Source organism: Antennarius striatus, chromosome 8 (assembly GCF_040054535.1).
Source record: "Antennarius striatus isolate MH-2024 chromosome 8, ASM4005453v1, whole genome shotgun sequence".
NCBI lineage: Eukaryota > Metazoa > Chordata > Actinopteri > Lophiiformes > Antennariidae > Antennarius > Antennarius striatus.
In genome coordinates this window covers 5,415,903-5,441,540 of record NC_090783.1, presented here as the reverse complement: position 1 = coordinate 5,441,540, position 25,638 = coordinate 5,415,903, and the positions used below count along the sequence as shown (strand labels likewise).

Genomic DNA, 25,638 nt, shown 5'->3' with positions numbered 1-25,638 from the left:
CTAATTACCACAGCAGGAAATATGAACAACAAATATATGAAATCTTGTCTCCAGTGTGTTGGAGTGAGTGGCTGCTAAATAAGCCCTGTACGCTTTCAAAATATTCCGCACCAAAGTACATCAGATTCTAAATGCAGCACAGTTAATCGCAACGTGTCACAGATTACACAAACATCGTTTAACACAGCGAGAAACAAATTGTTGTTTGTTCGGTAGCAGAGTTTAATAAAATGATTTTTCCTCTGTGAAATAATTTAGCACACATCTATACACATCAGAGGAATGTATCAATTAGAGATCAACAAGCAGCTCATATTTTTATAAACTGCTCATGACATTTTTTCATGAGAGCAATACCCCTGAAACGTATGATTTTAGACCATTTGCAGCTGTTATTTAGCACAAAATAGGCAATTTAAATTTTCTGCCAAACAAAACTCTTTGTTTGCGGCTTATAGTTAAGCTCTGACACTCCATGTTGGCACTTAAATCTCAAATATGCAAATAGGGTTAATGAGACTCTGGGATAAGGAGTCGCTGTCAAGAAAAACTGAGAAACACAGGAAATTTAAAAGCGCTGTGATGTTTGCCAACAGTGGTAAGACTGTAAAAAAAAAAAAAAGCCATTTGAAATAGGTAGAAGAGATGAAATATGCTATTTGAAAACTGTCCTATCACAAGGTTTCATTATCTAGTTTAACATCGCAATGTTTAATTAAATCCTCTTTTAAGACAAATGGCTTTGAATTTCCTATTTAAGGCATGAAGTTGAATTTCAAAAGAGGCAAAAATGCTCAAATGCAATTTGCGCGTTCATGTTGTGTGAAGAATGTTATCATGGAGGTCACATTGGTGCACTGCCTTGTATGGAATGCACTAATAATTCATTTATTCAAATAAACTATAAGAACAAATGAGCTTCACAGAAATGAAGTAAATAAATGTGCATGAAGTATTGCATCTATTCCTTTTCATTATGAATTATTTCTCACATTTTAAGTGAGTGTATATTTAGTACAATGCTCCTCAGAATTTTTGAACATGCCAGTGAATAATTAATATTGACATTTTGGTCAAACTCTTCTTTGAATTACATATCTTTTGAAACACATCTTTTGCACTCTGCTTTATTATAATAACCATCAATTTTTAAATTCACACATCCCAACACTTAATTCAAACAGATTATGTGATTTTGCCCCCCCCCCTTTTTGTACCAAACATTAATTTAAACATTCATGAAGAATTAGGGCAATTAAAATTAGAGCATTTTTTTTACTAGTATGACTACTGTATTAAGTAATATTAGAAATATTCTTTCTGTATGCATAACTATAATTTATGTTTTTATTTTTGTCCGATCCTGTCTCTTAAAGAGACAATTCAGGTTTGTTCAAGTGGGTTGTGTGACACACTTGTCCATCATGAGTGTTTACTTTCATGAGACTTATTAGATCTTAGTAGTTAATGGAAGAGACAACAAATGCAAGATAATAAAAATGAGTGATCATGACAGAAAATTTTACCCACCATAGATTTTCTAATTTTAACTTTCATGTTTGGCCGGCCTGGCTAACTCACTCGAGCTGAAATGTATTACTTCAGGAATGGATAACTCCTTTGACAGTGATGCAGCTTTGTATTTTCAAGTGCTAGAAATCAATCATGTCTTCTTGCAAAGGTGCTAAACTCCTCTTAGCATGCTTCAATGCTGTTTCCAAAGGCTACCTTTAAAGTAAATGGTTAAGCTGTCATCCGTGCTCAGTGGGCTCCCAGTGGCTGTAGAACCCTGGGGAACAGGCTAATCGAGCTAGTGACCGTTGTAGTTTGGATTAATTAGTCATATCAGATCCCCGTCTGTTTGCCCAGGTGGGTTGGCGATGTGACAGAAGGGCTGTGAGCCAGCAGGACAGACCAACATCTGCCCACTATCTCTTCTATTGGGTTTTTTTCTGTCATCTTTATGCGCTTACCCACTGAGGAGACATTAGAGTAACAAGCAGTATTCATGTACACTGTACATATGGTATTTTACAGCTAAACGGACAAAGATCACTAAAATATGTCAACAAACATCTAAAACTATAGTCACATTTTTCTTATTAAAAGAAATATGGTCTTCATGCAAAAGTTAATTAAGAGTACCAATTAACATTTTGTGATGATGGAATAGAAAATACTTCTGAAAAGGCACCACTGATCCAGACCAGTCACGTTACTTCAACACTCGCTACTCCGGCTTTTATATGAAGGCTGCCAGATCAAAGTAGGTCTATTTAAGCGTGTTATTCATCTTCATGGCCCTGTGGTGATGGGAGCGCAGCAGGTTCTCAAAATCAATCCACGGTTAAATATGTTGTAGACACAGAGGAGGTTTTCACTCATGCTGTGCGAGCAGCAATATTTGACAGTCCAGTCTTTCTTTTTTCGCTTGATGTAATTCATGTAATTCACTCTTTTGGTCTTTATTTGTAAGGGGATTGATTTTCTATTATTGTGTTAAATGCTAACCCTCTACATATGTTTGCATAACACAGTTGAGCATATTTGCCCGATGGCAAAAACAACTGCACATGTGAGTGACACAATAGAGTTGATATGAGCTTTAATACACAATTCGTAGCTGTAGGTCATAAGCTGCAGTGATCCCATAAGCGGAGAGACCTAGGAGTGAAGAGTGACTGACAGTGCTGTGCAGAGAAGACTCTGCAGGATTGGAGGTCCGATGTTAGCCCACGCTAACAGGATTTTGACTGTGCCTTTAATTTGCTGGCTGTTAAACAATTAAAATAGGGATGATTAATTTATGGACGGAATACAGTTATTAGAACATCTGAAGTGTTTGCTGAGGTCAGTTCATCATTAAAAATGGATAAAATGGAATCAGTGAGGCTGCTGAACATGGGAACTCTGCTCTGTCTCCTAGCAGATTGCTTCTCTTCATCTTTATTCGACTAAATCTCCTGTCTCAATCTTTTATTTTTGCAAAACTGAATAACTAAAAAATAAGAGACAAACTTTAACCTCATATGCATGATGGGGCAAAATTGCTAATTAATTAAAAATGCAAAACTCATCACATCCGAGGTCGGGAGTCAAATGAAACTGGTGAAGCCATGCAGTAAAAAATCCGTTAGGAATTCTAACGGAAAAGTGAGAGCATTTAATTCTGTGCATCCTCCCACCTGATTTGTATTGTTATTTCAAGACCGAAGCACTGAATAGAGGAAAATATGTCGTTGCTATATATAGTTGCACATTCAGTTCTTACGCGGTGAAGAAAAAACATGCTATAATATGGATGGAATACGGTTGAAGATGCCCTCACACCAGCTCCAATCTGTCTCTGTCTGTCTCTTGACCTTCTTATAATGATATTACTCATCAATAATGTATCTGCAGCAGCTTTCCCGTCCAACTAGTTTAGCAATCTCTGTCATCCTGCTAACTTAACACAGAGCTGGGTTAGACTGGTAAGCTGGGTAGGGGCCTCCTCCATATATTGGCGAATCTGGGCCACACAAAGGACTTGTCAGGAACCATAATGACCAAGACCATATTATCCATCTCGCTCACCCTGAAATCCCTCTCCCAGAGCTCAGGCAGGCAGTGCAAGGCTTAGCCACCAGCGTCTCTTATCAGCAGGGCAAAGCAAAAACCGAGGAGGAGACAAATACCTCATTATTAGGATGAGAGTAAATCAGAGTAAGATAAATCAGTTGTCATAATGTTCCTATATAAATGCTAAAATATACATTGGAAGAGATTATGGAGAGGGATAGGAGACATTCCATCATTATTGATCAGTTCACAAACCATTTATATCTTTTTTATTTTTGCTAAGATTTTTTAAAATAATTATTTCATAATTTTCAAAGGAGACAGAAGCAATATTTTATTATTATGGAGAATAATGTGACCAATACCAGACTGTTTTTTAGGGGTTCTTCATTCCTGAATGTTTTTTTAGAGACAAATTTAAAAAAAAATAAAAAATGAAGCAGCATATGCTGTTTACCAGTGATCTTGTCAAGTTCAGCCAAAGTCTCCTGGTAGGTAGTGATGATTCCTCCGTATCGTGTCATCACCTCTTTTCGCAGGTTGTCCCAGTGAGGAGACAGCTCCCCCAGCTCCCTCAGGTCCTGCACCCTACAGATAAAAACAGATCTATGAGAACCACACAGCTTTTAAATGGGTGTTAAACTTGTCAATAATTTTGATGGTGCCCACAAATCGTGGCTCGCTTTCGGTCTTTGTGTGTTTTTTAAAAACAGAAACATAAAATAAATGACAAACATTTGCACATTTTTCTCATGCAGCACCTACAGTTGGGTCATCAACCTCCCTAGATGTCTTTCAAATGATCTTGTGCGTCAGGTTTTAGGGTTTAAACGTATTAAAGATGCAGGCAAAAGAGAACAAGGTTTCCGCATACTAGATGAGACAAACAGTAACGTCCTGGAGCATACTGTGCTGATACAGATGAACGTATTCCTGAACCTCAGGCCAACAACTCATGCCCACTTACACTTTGCCCTCCTTTGCTACCCCCACTTTTCTACCATTAAAAAAAGGAGGAAAAAAAAGTCTACATTGCTGACCCGTGGCTTCTCTTTCATCTAGCAGTGCCTGTAGCCTAAGGCCACAATCATTTGTGCTCTCTCTTTAGGAAATAATTGTGAATGTGCACGAGTGGGTGCAATGTGCGCCTGCAATTTTGTGCGTAGGTGGGGGTCTGATTTCCTCAGAACACTTTCATTGGCTTATCATTTGCATGTGAAAGGCAATATGAGATGGAAAAATATTCAGAAACAGCCCTGCGGCATTAATTGAAGAGTAATTTGCAGTGATATTATAGAAATTAGAGGTTGAAGGAAGTTCAATACTATTCAGAATAACAAATACATGATACAATGTGTCCAATTCTCCTCATACATTTTCTATACTGTATGTCTTGCATGTAAAAATAATTGTTGGTTCCATTCATTAGTAAGAAAAGATGTAATTGCTTAAATATCTACTGTCAGAGATATTTCTGTGGTGAGATGAAGTCCAACCGCAACAAGCAAGTGTCGTGTGCTGGAATCCTCTTTCCTGGTTTCCTTCAGGTAATTTTTATAAGTTATTTTTAGATTACTTTGAAGCATTGGAGTACACATCAGTGATAGGAATCGTGCCAGAGAGTCAGAAACAAAGCAAGTCAAGTGTGTGTGATCGCATCCGAACCACAGCCAAATTAAAAACAAATAAACACACAAACAAGCAAGAAAACAAACAGACCTGTGTTTCTCTAGTGGTATGGAACCACGCAGCAAACAATTTCATTGGAGCAGTTGATTTGTGAACATTTACTTCAAATGACAGCTACATTACTTGTGATGAAATTCCTTAGCTGCAATTTGCAAGTGCTAAATCCAGACAGACACATTATAAATACACACCACTTAATGAACTGGATCCTACAAACAGGTTCAGGCAGTCCAACTGGAGTCGATACATCATATAACAAGTACCGTGTGTACCTCACCACTTTTCTGCTCACTCTGTTTCAGGCCTGTTGCCGTATGCTTGTCTTAATTGCTCCTTTTTCTGCCACAGCACTCTTGCTTTTTTTAGTGCAAGAATTGGAGTTGTGTAGATGTCCACACTCGGTTTACACAAACAGCCTCTGATGAAGTGAATTCATCCGGCGTGCTTTTGCTCATCTGCAGACAATATGTTATATAGAATAATTTCTGTTTTAGTCTACCATCCTCTAGAAGTAGATGTTAGTCTTGCTGCTCCATGTTCTCCACTGAACAAAAAGAATAAATAGAATAATTATTAATCTACACGTTCAGCAAAGAATCACAAAATGGGAGGATATATAATGACAACTGCTTCTAAGTGTAATGATATAGATAATTATAATGACAATACAAAACATGATAAAGATAATATCAGTGGGCATAAATCACAACCACAGAAGTGGGCCAAGCCTTGTTTTGGAAGAGATCAATAACAATTTGTTTTATTCATAATACACAAAATTAACTAATCTGAGAAAATTATTAAGATAAAAAAAGTCATTGCTATTTAATTGGTGGATGCTATTGCAAAAAAGTGCTCCCATTTGTGCATCACAGGGGAAGTTATTGTCTGATGAGAGATTTGGTACTTTGTGTTGTGACGTCTGGAGCAGAGGATGGATGGCTCTTGGGTAAATAAGAGATCATAAATGAAAGCACATCTGCTAGCTAAATGAGGGCGATACGGTACTGTTATGATGGACAGAAATCTATGGCGTCGCCTTCTTCATCAATGCTATTGTCTGACTGTCTGATTCGATTGAGGAACGGTGCATTGGAGAGCTTACAAAGTCTAAGAAATACATTTAATAGCTTTTTAAATTATTATTAAAAAGGGGCTTCACTAAATAGTCTATTCATGAGCAGAAGTAGGTTTTCAGGGATATTTTTGTTCAAAGGTTTGTTGACCTCACTCATAAAGACTTATCTTGAAACTTTTGTTGTGTTTAATGTGATTCATTTGTCATTGCATTGACCGATACAGGCTGATCAACCGAGCGCCGTCTCTAACATCAAAGATAAGATTTTAAACAGGGAGTCCCAGTAGGATAAAATAAAGACATACTCTATTCAAAGTCATACAGTAGCTGACAAAGACATTTATTCCATTTATTATGATGGAATATATAAAAAAAGAAGAAGTGATCAGTAGAACCATGTGCTGTAATGGAGTTGGACAGGTGGCTGGAATAGAATACATTTCCCAGGAGTAAAGACCTGTCATCGGGGCACCTTTATTCCATGGTGTGTTATAGTACCTGGTCCAATTTAACCACACAGGCCTTTGTGTGAGGCGTCAATAAAAGGTGCCTGAGAAAAAAGATAAGCAAACTCCTCATGAAACACAGGGTTTCCTTCAGAAGACAAAAGCTCCACCTAGCAAGAATATTCATTAATAACTCCATCCGTCTTCTATAACTGCTTACTGCAGGAAAAACACAGACAACCAAGCTTCAAGGCTCAAATTCACCTCTGTGACATCACCAATAGTGTCCTATATTGTGTTTGTGCGGACTGTGGCACGAAGGTTGCCCATGGAGACAAGAGTATGACATGCAAACTCAGCCCAGTCATCAGTTCTGTGCTTTAATTTGTAAAACAACTAGAAACAGTAAAGCCCAATGTCAAGATGTCACTCACAGCATACTGTCTGATCTTGATGCACAATCACAGTGCTTGCTTATTACCAGAAAAAGAAGACTGCCTTTTCAATTAATGGGGAACCAAACAGCTCTTAATGAATAGGGTTTAATCAACACCCACATGCTGGCGCTACAAGTCACTTGCGTTTATTATCTTCATATGCACACACAGGAGGAGACACAGCATCTTCAATGGATGAACAAAGGAACACCAACCACCTCTGTGCTCTCAGTTAGATTAGAACATGACTGTAGATATCAAAGCAAACAAACAGAATGAGTGGGGAAGAAGCCGAGCCACCCACCATCCGCCACTGCGACACGCAACTTTGATGCACCGGTTGAATTATTTAAAGCATCTAGCTAGCGCTGATGTGAGACCGGCTGGCAGACACAGCTAACTGGAGAGGCACAGTGGAGAAAGACAGCATTTAAAGGGGATTATTTGGGAGGTGCTTGAGCGACCATGTTACAGACGCCTGCTAATAAACACACATTGTAAGTGGAGGTTGAACATTTTGAGACCTGTCGCGTTTTTATGAGCTGCACAACATAGATAGAACATTTGATAAATATCCTGTTATTGACTCCCAGGTGTGGTTTTAGTTATCTATCTTCTGTTTTAACAGAGGGTGGGGGCTGAGATGCTAAGGGAGGACACTGTAGGAAGCATGTGAATGGACTCCTGGACTCACAGTAGGTTTGAGAGGTGAAGACATACAAAAACTTGTGTGTTCATCTTAATAATAATGGCTGAACTAAGCTGTGTGACTCCGTCTATGACTTTCATACAGAGAAAAACCACAAAAACCTTAATTTTCCTGGTATTTCTGATTCCTCTTTTCCGTCTTAGGTGCTTAAAAATTCCCTGAACTCAATTAAATGGTCCAGCAAGCTGATTGGTGAGTCACAGTTTAACCCTTTCCATTAGCTTGCAGTGGCTAGCGAGCCCCGTTCCAACAAAAGACTCACATCCTTTGCTCAGGGACATCCAGCTCCTTCTTTCAGGAGGATGGTTAGTAGTCCCGGGGAGTAGTAACACCTTTCCTCAAGCAGCCATCAATCAGACAAATAGATGAGCTTATCCCACGCACACCACAGGAAACTTGTACAGTGGTACCTCTACTTACGAATGTCTCTACTTATGAAATTTTCTACTTACGAAATTTCTCAGCAGGAAAATATTGCCTGTAGTTACAAGAGAAAATTCGACTTACAAAAGGTAAAAATACGGTATGGGCTGATACTCGCAGCTCCCACATGTTCCGGAACGCAACATTCTCATAGTTGCTCTGCCATGGGCTATTACCTAGTATCTTCCTGGCATCCCATTGGCTAAGAGGGACCTCTGTGTGGAACTAGATCGGTGTTTATGCAGGCTCCTCGTCATTCGACCCTCGGCCGTGAGGTGTTCTGATAGTTTTGCACAAATATACTGTATTAACTTTTTCAGTATTCGCTATGGACTCCAAGAAAGGGACGGAGAAAAGAGGAAAAGAAAAGAAGAATAAAAGAGTTTTTTTGTCCATACAAACAAAGCAAGAGATAATAGAAAAGAATGAAAAAGGGATGCGTTTGGTTGATCTCGCCAAAGAATATGGCCGTAATGCATCTACAATCACCACGTTATTAAAACAAAAGGACGTTTAAGGAGTTTAAGGCATTGCGTGGGTGGTTGGAGAAGTTCAAAAGGAGGACTGGAAGTCACTCTGTTTTTTGGCATGGTGAGATTGGAGCGCATGAACCAAAGAGGGCAAAAAACAGTAAGGACAGCAGTTAAAAGGTAAATGACCATCATTTTTATTCTTTACTCTTTGTTTTTTACGTTATGCACAACTCTCATTTATGGTGTACTAATCTAATTGTAACATGCATTTGTTACATGTTTTGATGCATTTTCATTCTTCATAAAACATTTACGTCGGTATTGTTGGGGGCTTGGAACGGATTAGGGCATTTGCATGGAAAACGCGTCTCTACTTACGAAATTTTTTACTTAATTTCTTCCGGAAACAATTAATTTCTAAAGTAGAGGTACCACTGTGTTTCTTTTTACCTTTATCAAAATTATTTTAGGACTTGCTGTTTATTTATCGATATATTTATTCATTTTAGAGTGTTTTAATGAATAAATTTGGTCTTCCTTTTTGTTTGTTAATAGTTTTTATTCCTCTTAAGTTGTTTTGTTACGTATTCTCACATTTAGTTTTTTTATTTGAATGTTTTTTATCATGAGTTTTATTTCTGGCCTTTTGCAGCACAAAGCAATTTTGTCTTTGACATTTTGTGTTTGGAGTTTTTTATCACCCGCACTGCCAGAAAATGTGTCAAAAAGAATGTACTGCCTTTTATACTGCAAATGGAACCTTTCTCTGGTTATATGTAAAGTAACACTGACATCTGACCTCAGGAGTTATCATAAAATTGTTGCCTAAGTGACCAACTGCAGCAGAAAATGGTACGGTTGCATTCGTGGAGGTGGTTTTCATGTGGATGTGTCCTTGAGGTCTGCGATTCTTTTGGAGCACATGATTACGAATTCAACTCATCTCTCACAACCACGTTTGTTAAAATCTCATGGAATGTGCTTTGGACTATTTTTTGTAGAAAAATTTGCATTTAAGAAACTCCGAACATGTAGTTTTGTGTATGTGTGTGTGTGTGTGTGTGCGTGTGTGTGTGTGTGTGTGTGTGTGTGTGTGTACAATGTATAAGAAAGGGTTGCCAGGGACAACAGGCCAGTTGAGTAATGATCTGCTCTGACAAACCCTTGTCAAGCCTGAGGGAAGGGAATCTTTGATCTAATTAAGGGTGCACACTCGTTCTGGCGAAACAGCACCTAAGTCTGACCTTGTCTTTACTCGTCCTCATTTTCACACACTTTAAACAGGACTTTAATTGCAGTTATATTCCTGAGTACTATAATGTTCTAATTCAGTTTTATACGTGTTCAAACTTTTAACAAAGTTACACGTCAGAGCAAAAAATTAATTTTTTTGACAGGAGTTTAAATGTTTGAAGAAGTAACAAGAGTGATTCTACAACAAGGCCCACTACATAACTACCTGCACTGTGCACAGGACTTTTTCAGACAACAGTTTCTAATGGCATGATGAGTACAGTCTGACATAACTGAATATCAGTTTGGCTGCACTCACTGTGAAGAGATCATCTGTTGCTGTTCCGTATCTTTACGAAAATTAGTGTTTCAATCATATTGATACATTTAGACGTTGGGATAAATAGCCTTGCAGTGCTGGTGATTAGGGTGGGGCAACACCTTTTTTTTTTTACATTCTCCATGCAGATTTATCATGTACGTATATAAAGGGCATAGCACCTTTAGGTCATTGCTTTTGCTGTTGAATTTACCAGGAGTGAACAAAATCAAATAAATCAATTCTCATGATATTGTTAGACAGTGTGTTAGAATGTTAAATAGACACGACGTTAGTCGTTTTCTGTACTTGTGATCCTCTGAGCATCTCTTGAAGTGTTAAGATGATCTGAAAACTTTCTCCAGATAAAGACATAACTTTCAAATCATAAGTTGAGTTTGTGATTGTCCTCCATTGGCTGAAGAGAGCTAAGTGATGCACTTATAAAGACCGGAGTGACATTCAGAGCATCATTGGCATCATTCCAAAGTGTCGTACCTGCTCATGTCCTCCTGAATGTACAGGGAGAGCAGCTGTTTGGGGATGCTAAAGGACAAGGTACACTCCTCCATTTGTTCACGGACAAGCATCCACTTGTTGTCCACTGTTTGAAATCTGTACACCTTGCATACTGGGTTCTTGAACACTGAGAGGGAGAGAAAGAGAGACAGAAAGGAAGGGAAGAGCATTAAATGACGGATGTGATGCAGAAGAAAAAAGAGACAGCTGGCAATCTTCAAAAGTTGGATGAGTTATGAGACACAAATTAAATCCTATTTTTGATGTCTGCCGTAGATAATTCCTATCTGAAGGCCTTCTCTCTCCTGTCGTAGTTTAGTGGCAGCAGAGCAGAGCCGGCCACATTGCAGATAGAAAAAGAGACCTTGTCCTGTTAACCTCTGCATTTTTATTCCCCCATTTCCATTTTAATTACTTGTTTTCTCAAAAAGGCTCAACTGTGGTGCAGAATCATTCTGAAACTTTGCTCCGCATCCCCACCACTCCATTCCTCCATTAAAACCTATTCACACATTGCTCTTTCGTCGTCATTTCTTCACACTGGCTAATAGCAGTAATCGAAAGCTGGAGACGCAAAGCAGCTCTCATGTTCTTATCAGCATGCTGGCAGCAGAGGGCAAGAAAGCGATGTGCCTTGAACTGTGTTTACTACCTCTTTTCATTTCCAGTGCCGTAGTCATAAAGGGAAACGCTCAATATGTCGCAGCTGAAGAACCCGGGGTGAAACTTTGACAATTTTGCTCGAGGCAGTCAGACATGCATGGTACCGTAGTTTAATAGTTTTGCTTGAATTCAAACATGGGAGACACACGTCTGCTCCAATAGGGAACTCTCCCACTGACAAAAACTTCATATTGATATTGATCCGTCTTCAGATTGCCCTTTTTCAAAGTCATTTGTCCAAGTGCTGACATCATAAATCCTGGTGATGCTGCGTCATTTCTCAACTTTAGAATTTTAGTGAAGCCATTCAATACAGACTGGTTCAAGAAGGCACACCGCTGTGGGATTTCATACAGTTAACAGGAAAAGGGCATCTCAGGTTAGGATGCAGTGTCTTGAGGTGTGGGAACCTCTGATCTCTATTCTGCTTATGGAAAGTCAAAATGAACAGTAAAATTTTTCTACTAAATCCCACAAAAAAAGAAAAATATTAAATGAAAAGGTTTCACTAATAAATATCTGTGAAGCCAAATAGACAATATCATATTAAATCCAAACCATAGAAGTCCAGTATAAAGACACATCGCTGGATGACGTGAACATCAGCAGGACATCGCTGTTCAGGAATGAGTTCAAGAACTAATGGCCTTAGCCTCACAGGAGTAATGAAATCAGAAAGTACTGAGATATGACGACAATCATGCTAGCATTTTTCTACAAGTATGAAAAATATGTTTTTGGCATGTTGAAAGTGGATGAACCAATATCTATATACAGTAACTGCTGAGAAATGAAGCACCATCTGATTCAGAAGGATGATTCTGAGAAGCAGTGTGGCAAAATTCTTGCATATCTTAAGACACTTCCTCTGCACAAAAAAGCCAACAACAGCTGAAAGCCATGAAAAACATGGAGAAGCTGTTTTCTTTGTTGAATTTGTTTGAAATTGATAATGATTGAGGTCAGTGTTGTCATGAAGATTAGCATTGTGCATCAATGCTCGCGACTTCACCTCATCGTGGATTTTTGTTAGGCAGTCACGCGCATTCTATTGGCTGACGGCAGCCAGAAGTGCGCTCCGTTCCGTGAGTCTCGGAATTACGTGAGACACAAAAGTGCTTTAAACAGTTGATAAGAGTGTGGGAAAAGGTAACACAGATAGAAGGTGGTTTAACATCAGTATGGGGAGGGTTCATAAACATTTAAATTACCGTAAATAATAACATGAATAGTTTATCGCGGAATTCGTCAATCGCGTGTGGTTCCTGGAACGCATTAAGGAATGAGGGCCCACTGTAGATGACAAAAAATAAATGCGGAGCAATAGTCACATGGGGAAAAGGGGGCTGAGGGCAGCACCTTCATCCAAAGAGCGACAGATGCCGACTTCCACTGCCGTCAGGCAGGCGGATTAACCCCTGAACTCACCCATGGCACCATACTTATCTGACCACCAATCAAGAGCTGAGTTTCTCTTCCTGACACCTCTTAAGGAAATGACTTTCTGAGACGTGCTGTGCACGGCCTCCTCTGCCTCCCTGTTCTCTGCATGCTCACTTTGAAAGGCAATAAAATTGGAAGACTAAATTGCATTACTCAATCTGGCGAGGTCTGCAGGGAGGGTGTTGTTTTGACGGGCTGCAGATGTGCACCTGCAAACTTGGCTTGGATTCGCTAGCTAATCATAGTATAAACAGTAAGTGACAATGACACCATGACAACAGGCGTGAGGCTGCTGGGAGCTCTGAGAGGTGTCGGGAATCTGGGATAAAGAGAAAATGGATCTGTCGAACAAACGGATGCTCGGGATGAAAAAAGGAAAATACTTCCCCAAAGTCTCCTCTGAACAATGTCAAGTTTCAACACAGCAGGAGGCTTTTTGCCTCTAAAATCCTGTCTCTTTTCCGTCCAAATGACTTCATATCAGTGAAACAGCTACATTTTTTCTGTTATCACTAAATTAGTCCCACAAAAAAAAGCATTGCATCCTTTGCATGTTTGCAGTTATTCCATGAAGCAACAAAAGGGTTTGCATGATCTTAAGATTCCTTCCACCGTTCTTTGCAACTGCATATAACACCAGCACTTATTTAAGTCTGAAAATCTTCAATCCAACAGCATACTCTAGGAACATCTTCTTGTTTGTGGAGATGCTGAAGAGCAGTTCAAGGTAAAAAAAAACATGGAAGAGGGATAAGAATTGTTTTTCAGTATGAATGGTTACTAGAAGTGTTCAGGGTCTGAAACATACCTGGACCTGCTAACGCAGTACTTTCTCTGTTGATGCAGGCATGAGATGCAGACTCACAAACCACAGGACACTGGAGAGGAAGAAGAAAGTTGGAGAGAAAATTTAAAATATATACATATATAATTCTACCTAATATACTGTATATATATATATATATATATATATATATATATATATATATATATATATATACATACATACATACATACATACATACATACATACATACATATATATTATTATTATTAGTATTAATGAGGTTTATTTTAGAATACCACAACCTTAATCAAGAATAGAAAAGTCCGAGATGTGAAACATTTCATTTTGTCAGTGAGAGGGAAGGAAGCTGACACTGAAGTTTATTGTCAGCAGCGAATCCATCAAGTCTTTATGAACTCATGCTGCTAATCCGAGTGCTGGGTTACAACTCTATGATTTGTGTTTGTATTGCTTTATAACTATGGGGTTTTTTTCTTATTTCTTGCTGTAGAAACAACAGAAACTGTATACACTATAAATGCTGTTTTGATGGCCTAGCCCCCATATGGAACCTGTAAATAAAACAGCTGCTGCTGCTACAGTGCTTTCAATCAGTGATGTCACAGCAGGTGTTTCAGCCTTCACACGCTGTGACTTTACTGCCTGGGCTGATCAGTATTTTTTTCTTTTGTTATCCTGCACAGTGACTTTAGTCTTTAAAATATTACTGCTTGCTCATCATGCAGTAATTTAACGTACTGTGCAGACATGGACAGTGAAGTTTACTTGTAAAGAATGACATATGAGATCATGAAAATATGAGAACACTTCCCTGTTCTGTGAGAACACCTTGTAGGCAACACACCATCATTTTCCATCTGGTTATTTTCCTATATTAATGAAGCAAGAAGGATACAAAAGAAAACTCGCTTTCATATTTTGTTCAAGTCAAACCATCCCTCAAAATGACAATCCCCCAAAGCAAATTGCTTTTTAATGCTTTACACATGAACTAATGAACCAGTATTGATTGTTTGAAATCCCCCATACTGCGCCTCCTTTGACTCTTACGCATGGTTCACACATTGCATTTGACAATCATAATGGTGACAAATTTAGTACTTATTTTTTTCTTTAATAATCAATTCTACAATTCAAAAATAAATGGGACACAAGCAGCCTCTGGTTCAAGCATGGGTAAGCTGCGGCCCGTGGGCCATGTACGGCCCATTAAGCTTTGTAATCCAGCCCGCCAACTTGTTTAAACTATATAATTAATTTTATGAAATAAAAGTATTTGTAAAATCATTTTTACATTACGTCTTGCATATGTATGCTTTGCTACCTGTTAAAGGCTGTTAAATGTTTTATATAACAGTATTTACATGTCATTTGCATCAGTACAAGTAAAAACTCCAACCATCTGCTCCTCAACTGGTCCGTCTCATAAAATTCTAGAACTCTGTGTGGCCCACTAATCAAAAAGTTTGCCCCAACTCTATTCTAGATCCTTCTCAGGAGGAGTCTTTTTAAGTTTCTGTTCAAATTGCATAAGTTACTGAAGTAAAATCTTATAGTAAGACACTCACTATGATCTCACTATTATGATATGAGACTGAGGTTAATGGTGTTTGTCCCACACAGAAACTGAGACAGTAATAATGTCAGAGCTCTGCTCCTGTATTAAACTGAAAAACGCTAGATGAGAACATGTTTAGCTCAGTCGGCTATTCTTCCATGTTTGCCTAGCTTATGTTCTTGTTTCTCTTGAAAACATCTTTACACTTTTAATGCTACAGGGAGAATGGTTTTAGGTAGAATTAGCTTATAAATACTGTAGAAATACTGCACAGCCCATATGTCATGAATGAAGTCACCTCCACCAAGGAGGGAATGTTTCTGGTTTGTTTGCATACCAGTCAAAAAAAACAAAAAAACAATTGAATTGATTTTTGATTGATGAATTGATTTTAATAACATATTCATGAGTGGTAGGGTGTTGCCTGGATTATCATCTGGTTGGAAATGTTTTGAAGGATTCTTTACCATTCCAGGATAGGGGTAAGTACAAGATGTTTGCTTGTGACTTCATGGATAATGCCTACAGTTCTACCACACATGAGAGTCTGATCCGGATCGAGTAATAATCTGAATCTCATGATCCAAAGGTAGATTATGAGGGCCAGGCAGACATTTGATTGCTTTTTGCTGCAGCATGATTTAATGAGGAAACAGAGCTGCTTTGATGGAGGTTTGTTCTCTGATTACTGATAATGGGCGAGGATATTGTTGAGTTGCTGGTGTAGATGACAAGGTTGTTAGCTAAAGCAAACCTTTCAACATTAGATAAAGGTGTGATCCACTTGGTTGGGAGCACTTCATATAAATTTGCGTTGGATTACAGAGTCAGCTGAGTAAATGTAAAATAACCAGACATGCATGCAACTTATGTCAGGCAAGACAAAAATACACTGTTTAATCCACTCCTTACAATTTTATTCTTGTACTTTGAAAGGAAATAAAAACAATGAACATCACAGTGGTGTAATTTATAACTGTCAAAATAATATAAAACTATACATCAAGAACCTCAATGCGCCTTTATACCTAAAATCTGGAACCGCTGAAAGCAATACTGTAAACGAACAATCTTTTTTAGCTTACTCCGTGTCAGAGCTGCTGTGCCTGAGGAGCCATTTAACACAGCTAGACAGCCAAACCTGTCCCTTGAAAAGAACTAATGACTGCTAGGAACAATCCATCACCCGACCAACAACCGTCTTTTCATGCTCCAACTTGAACAATTCGTATCATTTGAACAGAATGACGGACATCTAGAAATCACTGTAATAGAGGTAAGTTTTTTGATTAAAAAAAAACTATTAACAATGAGAAATCACTATTCTATGAAAGGAATCCCTATTGATCAGCAGTGACCGGTTTGTCCTCGATGGATTTACGATGACTGAAACACTTCAAGACCTGATCAACGGTTGCAGGAACCTCTTGTTTCGGCGGACTCTATTTTCAAGACTGGTGAGATATTCATGAGCGGCATTTATCCATGACAAGGAGCAATCAAACAAGTACCTGACACAAACACCACACACACACATCATATTCAGGCAATATAACATAGACATGACACCCCAACCCCCCACCCTCACCCTCCCACACTGCATGCCTACACGCCCCTTGTGTGTGTGTGTGTGTGTGTGTGTGTGTGTGTGTGTGTGTGTGTGTGTGTGTGTTACGGGCCTGCACACACTATATATATGAGACTAAAACTAACTGTGATCCAGAGTGTGCTAATAATTTCCCTATGGGGATGAATAAAGTATATACATTTACATATACAGTATATATATAAAGTACGGCCTTGCACATTCGTGCATCAACGGTCACAACTTCACCTCATCGCGGATTTTAAACAGTCGATAAGAGTGTGGGAAAAGATAATACAGATAGAAGGTGGTTTAATATCAGTAGGGGGAAGGTTCATAAACGTTTAATTTACTGTAAATAATCAGGTAAAAATTTGTCGTTCTATCGTGGAACGAGGGCACACTGTATATATATAGTATATACAGTATATTCATACATTCATTCATATTTCACCCCTTCATCCGCTGTAGCAGGTCACGGGGAGCTGGAGCCTATCCCAGCTGACTCAGGGCGTGAGGCAGGGGAAACTCTGGCGCGACGCCAGTGCACTGAGGAACCACACAGAGACAGACAAACACGCACACACACTCATTCCTACGGTCAATTTGAGACTGGTCAATTAACCTGACTGAAACACACGTTTTTAAAGGTGGGAGGAAGCCGGAGAACATGGAAAGAACCCACGCAGACATGGGGAGAACATGCAAACTCCACACACAGTGGGACTCGAACCCAGAACCACATTGCTATATATATATACTGTACACTCACACACACACGCACGCACGCACGCACACACACACACACACACATTAATAAAGGGATTTATAAAGTTGATTTCTTCATCTCCTCTGGAGTCTCAAGTGAGCCCTCCCCAACATTTGTCATATCTATTCCTGCTTTCTTCCCCTCATCTTGTACAACAGAAATTGCAGTGACAACACTCGTCCCCACACACACACACACACACACACACACACACACACACACACACACACACACACACACACACACACACACACACACACACACACACACACACACACACACACACACACACACACACACACACACACACACACAGAGCAACACATTCATCAAGACGACATGGACAGATTGTCAGTGACACTCTGGAGTCAAGCCGGGAACCTCTCTGCACCAACAACAGGGGTGGGCACAAGTAGAAGTCAGTCAGCCATTGTACAAGCCCTTGGTCAATTATATTAAACAGAGATTCTCACACACATACACACACACAAACACACACACATACTCACACAGCTAATCAAAGGCAGGCAAGGACCACAAGTCTCCATACTGACGTACAGGGCTGTGCTGTGGTGATGGAAAATTACACATTAGGAACATCATTAAAGCTCTCGTCGCTTTTTAATACCCGACTCTGCCTGTAAAGCACACATTCACTTGACTGAAGTTCAACAAACCTAGCGCCAATAGGAATGTAAAGAAGTGAAATGTGAGTACATACAACAGCACTTCGGACGGGGCCGCAGCCCATTTGGTTGCCACAATCTTCGGTTTGCTGGTCTTGGTCTTTCCTCCTCCCTTTCTCTCCCCCATTTATGTGAGTCACTTCAGACTCGAGTTAAGCAGCATGTATTGTGTGAGATTAGAGTAAGGAACGTTGGATGGGGTGGGGTTGGGGGTGGCGTTAGGTGAAAACACTCAAGACATATCCCACTTGGCCCGTTGAAGGAGGGCTGCCTGACTGGCTTTACAATGCCACTCACACAGAGTCAAGTGTGTCCATTTCAGAATGCCAATATTTTTTATACATAACAAACACCTCATATGTACTGGTGGACACAGACATCCCACACACATCCTCTAAATCCCCATTAGGGTTTACTGAAGTTAATTTAATCCCATTGGAGGACTGCCAGTCTAATCCTGGCTTTAGTGCTATAGGCATTTGGAGCATGGAGACTCCTGCTCCGTCCCTTCATCCTGCTCTTTTACCTTATGCGATGTTATGTCGGTGGTGATGTGTTCGATGTCGACCGCCTCCATCTCCCCCATCTTCAGACGGCTCACCACCACTGTTCCTGCTGCACACACACCATCGGACGACCTACGAAGAGAAAGGGACAGAGTTACAGTGTGTTCCTCATCATTTAACCTGCAGAATAAAAGTTATTTACTCTGACTAATACTTAATGGAAGAACAACATATTAATATCTGTGTTTTGCCTTCCTCCCCAAAAAGTTCCAAATATAATATTCCTATTTCCAGGTTTGGACAGGATGAGAAATTATAAGGCTAAAAAAAGTGGAGTAAGAACATATAAAACTGGACTGCAGTGATTTATTTTTCTGATGGATAGACTGTGCATGCAGAATAAACCCTAACCTGCTCCAGTGGGATGTTGGAGGAAGGCACATTGCATGTATCTTTTCAAATGGCTGTCTAATAACCCAGGCCATATGCTCTGACAGACACAATATTGGTGCTAGAGTTTTCATATCAAGAAGTCCGACCAATCACTTTCCCAATCATGGTGCCATGATTAAGGAGCTGATAGAAAATCCATAATATTGGCAACAAGACAGATGCTCAAATGAAGAAAAATAGTCCCTGGGCATCGCAAGAGCAAGATGATCAGCCTAACAGTCCCATCCCTAATGTGCTCAGTTTCACTCCAGTTGGAGAAAATATTGGTCGTTGTACGCCAGCCAATGGACCCGGGAGACAGACAGGAAGGTTGACACACCCCTGAGTGAAATGGAGAAAAGACAAGGATGTTGATGGAAGCAGTAAGGATGCTTTCAAGGCCAATCCATCTTGGTCGGACACGAGGGAGTAAATCTAATTGAACCAAAGGGAAAACGGAGAGAAGGGATGTCGGGGAGATGTAGGGAGAAATGTGATGGGAGCACTGGAGAGTGGAATCGGGCTACCAAGGAGGGAGACGGAGGGAGAAGTGTCCCTGCAGTGGGACACTGGGAGCATCAGTTAGAACTTAATGTCTTGCAGCAAAGAAAATAACACGGGCTGGTTTATAAATCTAATCACTGTCCCCTGCCAGACACCTGTCTCAGTGTTTACTCCTCCGCTCATTTTTCTGTTATCCTTCATTTCTCATCATCTCTCTATGCAACACAGGGCTGGAGCACGGCAAAAGAAAGTCACCCTGACTTTGAACAAACATTATGTACCGACGGTGGCTCACACTTAATCGAGGAAGTGAAGATTAACATGCATCACATTCAGCGATAGTCCTCCCTTGACAAGCCTTGGAGGTTACGGTCCTCTACTATTTAGATTGCCCTGCCTCAATCCACTAATTAAATTCTGTTTAAACAGACAGTGGAGACTTTTAAAGAAATGCTTTAAGATAATTGGTTTATGCCTCTGAGGGATGTATTTTCTGATATTTTTTTCCAATGTGCAGTCATATGTATCACAAACCTATCACCTGTTCAGATACCATCTGTATGCATTAGTGTCTGTAAGGACAAGAGATCCAACAGCTGCTTTACTATAAGAAAATTTACCTATTTATTTTTGTCTCCACAGTATGTTATAACAGACCTCTGCTTAATGCTAAGGTAGGGATGAAAAGGATGGATGTAAACCAAATCCATCTCCCTCCCAAATCACCTCCGTCACCTTTCCTTGACAGTCTGTTAGGACAGGCATTGAAACTGGAGACAATTATTTGCCTGCAAGCCAATCTTTAAAAAAAAAATCTTTAATCTCATTGGTCTTTTCTGACAACACTTAATCTGTTTGCTTTAATAACGTGACAAAAATAAGGAGCTTCTAATGTCTAAATATGGAATGATTCATAAAGTATTTAGCTGTCAGTGAAAAGCCTCACTTTCAACAATAAGCGCATAAACTCTATTTATTTGTAAATAACTTATCCGTACCAAGATACTGCAGGACACAAGGAGACAATTATTTTCTTTCTTTTCTGATTACAAGTACCACCGAACATATAACTGGTTGCACACAGTGCCAGAAATTTAGCAAGTTTTATTCTAATAGTATATTTTTAACAAAGACCAACAGGGTTTGCAGCAAGTTCCCTGAGAAACCACATGATTCATATGTTGCTTGTAAATTATTTTGGCAGCGCACAGTCGAGAAAGAATTTATGAAGGTTAAGAGTTGCACATGTGCCTCTGTGTGCATACGTGAGGCTACAACACGTACTGCTCCTTGGCATGAATGGAAATGAGACACTGAGAAAGAGACATCACAACCCTAATTTGAATTATTATTATTTTTTTGCAAGAAAAAATACTGCAGTGCTTGTTCCACCTGTTTCCAAGTCTGAAAACGTGATGAAAGGAGTTAACTGTTCTGCTCGGGAAGAAGAAGAAGAGGGAGACAGCTCTTGGACGTGGGCAGGAGAGATGGCCTATGACCGGAGACATAACCAATATTGCATCCATTTATATGAACCAGCTGTAATTCCATTTGCTAGCATAGAATGTAGTCTGCAGTGGTGTTCACAATATAAAAAAGGGAAAAAGGGGAATTGCAGAGAAACACAAAGCTTAGACACTTTAGTCCATCTCCACTTCTGTCCTACTGCAGTATATTTAAACAATATAAATTCAGCTCTGGCTGTCAGAGCTATGTTTTATTTTATATAAATCACATCCTGTAGGCCGAACGGCAAAATTAAAATTCTAAAGTGTCTCCATGAGTTTATCTGACCCTGATGTTCCTTACCTAAATTTAGTGCGACACTTGAAAAACTTCCTTTATCACACCTCAAGTTGTTTTCACACATGAAAGCATCTTTTACTATATTTCAGATCAATTTGGTATTTGAGAGAGAAAGGATAAAATGCCATGATTTACAGCATTTTATCAACATTTTTTGGTTAAACGTGAAACTAGACTTTCTTTTATTGAATCAGCCCCAATGTTCACACATAAGCATTTTTTTAGTTTTAAGAAAGTGAGGATACTGCAGGAATAGAGCAACGTCAACTAAGTGAATAATATAATACTTTTATTCCTGCTTACAAGCCTTTACATAACATGGTAAAAAATGACCATGGTGTATGGGAACTGGCAGAAGAGCCAACTCATAAATCATGTGCAGGTGCAACTAAATAAAACAGACACCAGTGACACCAGTATAAAAGTTCACTGTGTGACTACAGGTCGAATGAATCAGCAGTCTTCAGACATTGCTGTGTCATGTTTAATTGTTGGAATGAAAATACAGATAAGAAAGATTAATTTTCTTCATTAAAATGTGTTAGCCTGTCTGTTGAAAACAAAGAAACAATGCAAAATGTTAGTGTTCGTCTTTAAAACAGTTACAGTTTGTGGCCCAGCAGCTCTTATTATGTGGATGAGTCATGACAGACATACTCACAGCGGCAAGGCTCAAGTAAAATTATGCTTTCTCTGGCTGGAGCCTCAACAGATGGTGAATATTAGAACCTCAAGACAAAAAAAGTCAATCCAAACAACCATACCGTCCTGCTTTATTTGGTTTCAGTAAACTGAGCACTTTCTCCTCTAATTAAAAATAAGAATTTTAACATAAGGACAACATCTTTATGTCACATGGCTTTCCTAAAGTCAAACAAATTAAAATCTCTCTCAGCCGTCTGAGATCTGATTCTTTGTTTATTCCATCCTGTTAATGGGCAACTCTTTTAAATACATATTAAAGAGTTACACTGATTTTGGAGCAGATAACACAATGAAAAATATGAAATAGAGCAAGATATTGGTACAGAAAAATCAGAAATAAATGGTTTCAGCATTACTTCAACATGTCAATAGGAAAAAAATTAATTAAATGAGGAAGATAGAGAGGGATCATCCTGGAGTAAACCTCTTATGATCTGCACTCCGAGCTGCATCTGATATGAATGGAAATTCAATTTTCCAGAGAACTGATTGGAGTATTGATTGTTTTTATCTCCTTTCATCCCTTTTCTCGAGTACTGACCAAGTCCAATATGCAGCATATGTTACCAGGTGATGTAAGGTGAACAAGCACCACTGCACTGACGACCCAGGGCTAACTCTAACCTTTCTAAACACACATAGATGTACACAGATGTGTTCTGGTAGGAAGATGCATTCATAAAATGTAAATGCATAGAGTAGAATTACTGAAGGGGGTAAATTCTGCACTTAATAATCATGATGAAATACAGATCTTATAAATTTGAAGACAAGTTAATAGACAAAAACAGATAGCAAGGTTCAAAAGTCACCGAGTTAATATACTTTCTTGGTTGCCTTGTCAACAATAAGAGAAAACTTTTGATAAACTCGCACGGAAGAAAAGTGGTTTTACTGAACTGAACTGTAAGAGCTGACCAGATAGAGCTGGTGGTTTGGAAAGTTCATAAAAAACAAAAAAAAACAAAAACAAACTACAAGGCAGCATCACTTCTGAGGCCCTCAGGCACCTGACAGCCACAGAAATTACGCATCTGCACAATTGGCTGGTTCTCTCACAAAGGCTTTTGCTTCAGCTGTACAAAATAATACAGAGAAAGACCATGTCCTCAAGAGATCTGCTTTAGGGGGCCAACAGAGCGAGAGATCTCACAAGTGATGCTGAGAGTTCTGATTGTCATTGGGGATAAATGACATTGCCTTACAACTAAGCAGGAACTGAACATTGTGTAACCTGGAAATTGACTCGATCGATAAAGCAGTGTTCATAAAGCTACCCAAAACCACTAAGGGACACTAAACTGAGCAGTCACTTGAATTAAATTCCCAAAGAAAAAGCTACCCTGGTTTCCACTTGATGAGAAAGATGATATATTCACTGGGAATCAAAAGTGAAGTGTGAGTCTTAAAGTTCTGTTACAATTTGTTCTGACATTAATGTTTTTTTGGGGGGGGTGACTCATATACTTGATGGTAAAATTTTCAGTTAAAAAAAAAGCTTATTTATTAAAAACACACCAGTAGGAACAATCTTTAAAACATGCTAATTTATGCATTTTAATGAAGAAGTCTGTTTTTCTGCTGCAATACCTCTGTAATAAGCAGAATGGGGCTATGTCGGGGACAACATTCGTACTTGTTAAAGATTTGTGGATTTAAACACATCATATTTGTTCCAGTTTAGTCACACACAGAGCTATATTCTTGCATGACGAGAAGTGTCGTCACACCACATTTACCTTTATGTAACTGCTTAGCCAATGTCAGAAATAGGCTGGGGTAAGCTGTTTTCACAGAGAAATTGAGGTGGAAAAACTATCCAGAAAGTATGCCAATGGTTAGAGGAGCCATGTCATACTGGAATTCAAAAGTAGCTGCTTATTATCTGTAGTGTGGGACATCTACTGTATTCCTCTGCTTAGCTTAGACAGGCATGGAGACTGGGAATACTGGGCACAAGTGACTGCCCGTAATCTTTTTTTTTCTTTCTTGTCTGCATATATTCTCATAGTTTAACCCAATAAAAGGGGGTCAACATTTTATGAGATCAATGCTTATTTTAGTCTTGCAGCAAAATCTTTTGTTATGTCTTTTGTTATGTTTGTAATCATTTGTTATGTTCCTGTTACATGGAAAGAAGTAATAAAATTGTTCCAGTGTTATCTGTAGCAGAGAACCGGAGCACCTGACGGAACCAAACTATGAGATTAAGTCGCTGCTCTCCTTCGTCAGTCATAACGCAGCTGAACAGGATGACACAATACTCCTTTTTCTTTTCTTTTTTACAAGAAGCTGTGAAATAATTTTACACACCTACTCTCTTCACCTCTTCTGCCCTCCATTTTAACTTATTATCATCTTCTCATCATTTTGCGATCTGTGCCCCCGGCTTGCCTCAGCACCATGTCAGGCCAGATTTATTAAATCTCGATCGCTCGTCTTTGGCTCCTAAAACGACTCATTTTCTCGTCTCTTTGACCTATGTGTGTTGTGTTGCATCTTTGGAGCTACACAAAGAACTGAATGAAAGACTCATTCAGATAAATAGACCTTGCAATGAAGTGCTATACCATTATTTAATATGGATGTTAGATTAACAACCCTATCCCATGATTAGACTAGTCCAGATGCTTTTTTTATTGGAATTGGAATCACCATTGGCAGGTAATTACAGCAGCATGCCAGTGGAACATCTTTGCCACCTCCTTCCATCTTATTTGCCAGAGTTTCATATTGATGCCACAATCCAGCACTGGCTGAGTTAGTGATTTTCACATTCTACCCATGAGTCCTAAGGCCTGGGGGATCCCTCACATTATGCAGAAGACCTGTGAGAAAATGAGACATTTTTAGTGTTGAAGGAGAGAAAAGAAGGCCATGTTCTTTATTTTCTGCTCCTTTCATATGCAGACAGCACGGTATAAGTGATTGTGTGGGCATTACCCTATATACTGCATGTAAAGAAATCCTTTATGTGCACATGTGTTGTGTGTATGTGTGCTATCCTTGTTTGCTTTCTTTTATGCAATGAGATGTGAATGCAAATCATTCCACTTCCATTAAAAAAGCAAATAAATGAAAAGATTTTAACCGAAAAACTTTTTCTTATATTTTTTGGGGGCGTAGGTGCCTCTTAATTGGCTTAAAAGAGCTCAGCACAGGGGTGCTGATGCACTGGGCATCGTTTGTGAGGGCAGGGAAAGTTTAGCTACTCTGCAAATAGAGAGCCACCAAACTAGATGTGATTGTGGGAAGACTAACTGGTTTTGCTGAGTTTTCTTTTTTC

General features: G+C 39.2%; 1 protein-coding gene across 5 annotated transcripts in view; it reads right to left on the bottom strand.

Annotated features, from left to right (window-relative positions):
- inpp4b (inositol polyphosphate-4-phosphatase type II B) overlaps positions 1-25,638 on the bottom strand; it is a 114,226-nt gene that overhangs the window by 37,627 nt on the left and 50,961 nt on the right. For all 5 annotated transcript variants that reach the window (XM_068321908.1, XM_068321910.1, XM_068321912.1 and 2 more), the window contains 4 exons: positions 18,926-19,037; positions 13,802-13,871; positions 10,867-11,014; positions 4,019-4,149 (listed from right to left, as the gene is read on the bottom strand). In XM_068321908.1, coding sequence (XP_068178009.1) covers positions 4,019-4,149; positions 10,867-11,014; positions 13,802-13,871; positions 18,926-19,037 — 461 coding nt within the window. The remainder of the gene's footprint in view (positions 1-4,018; positions 4,150-10,866; positions 11,015-13,801; positions 13,872-18,925; positions 19,038-25,638) is intronic.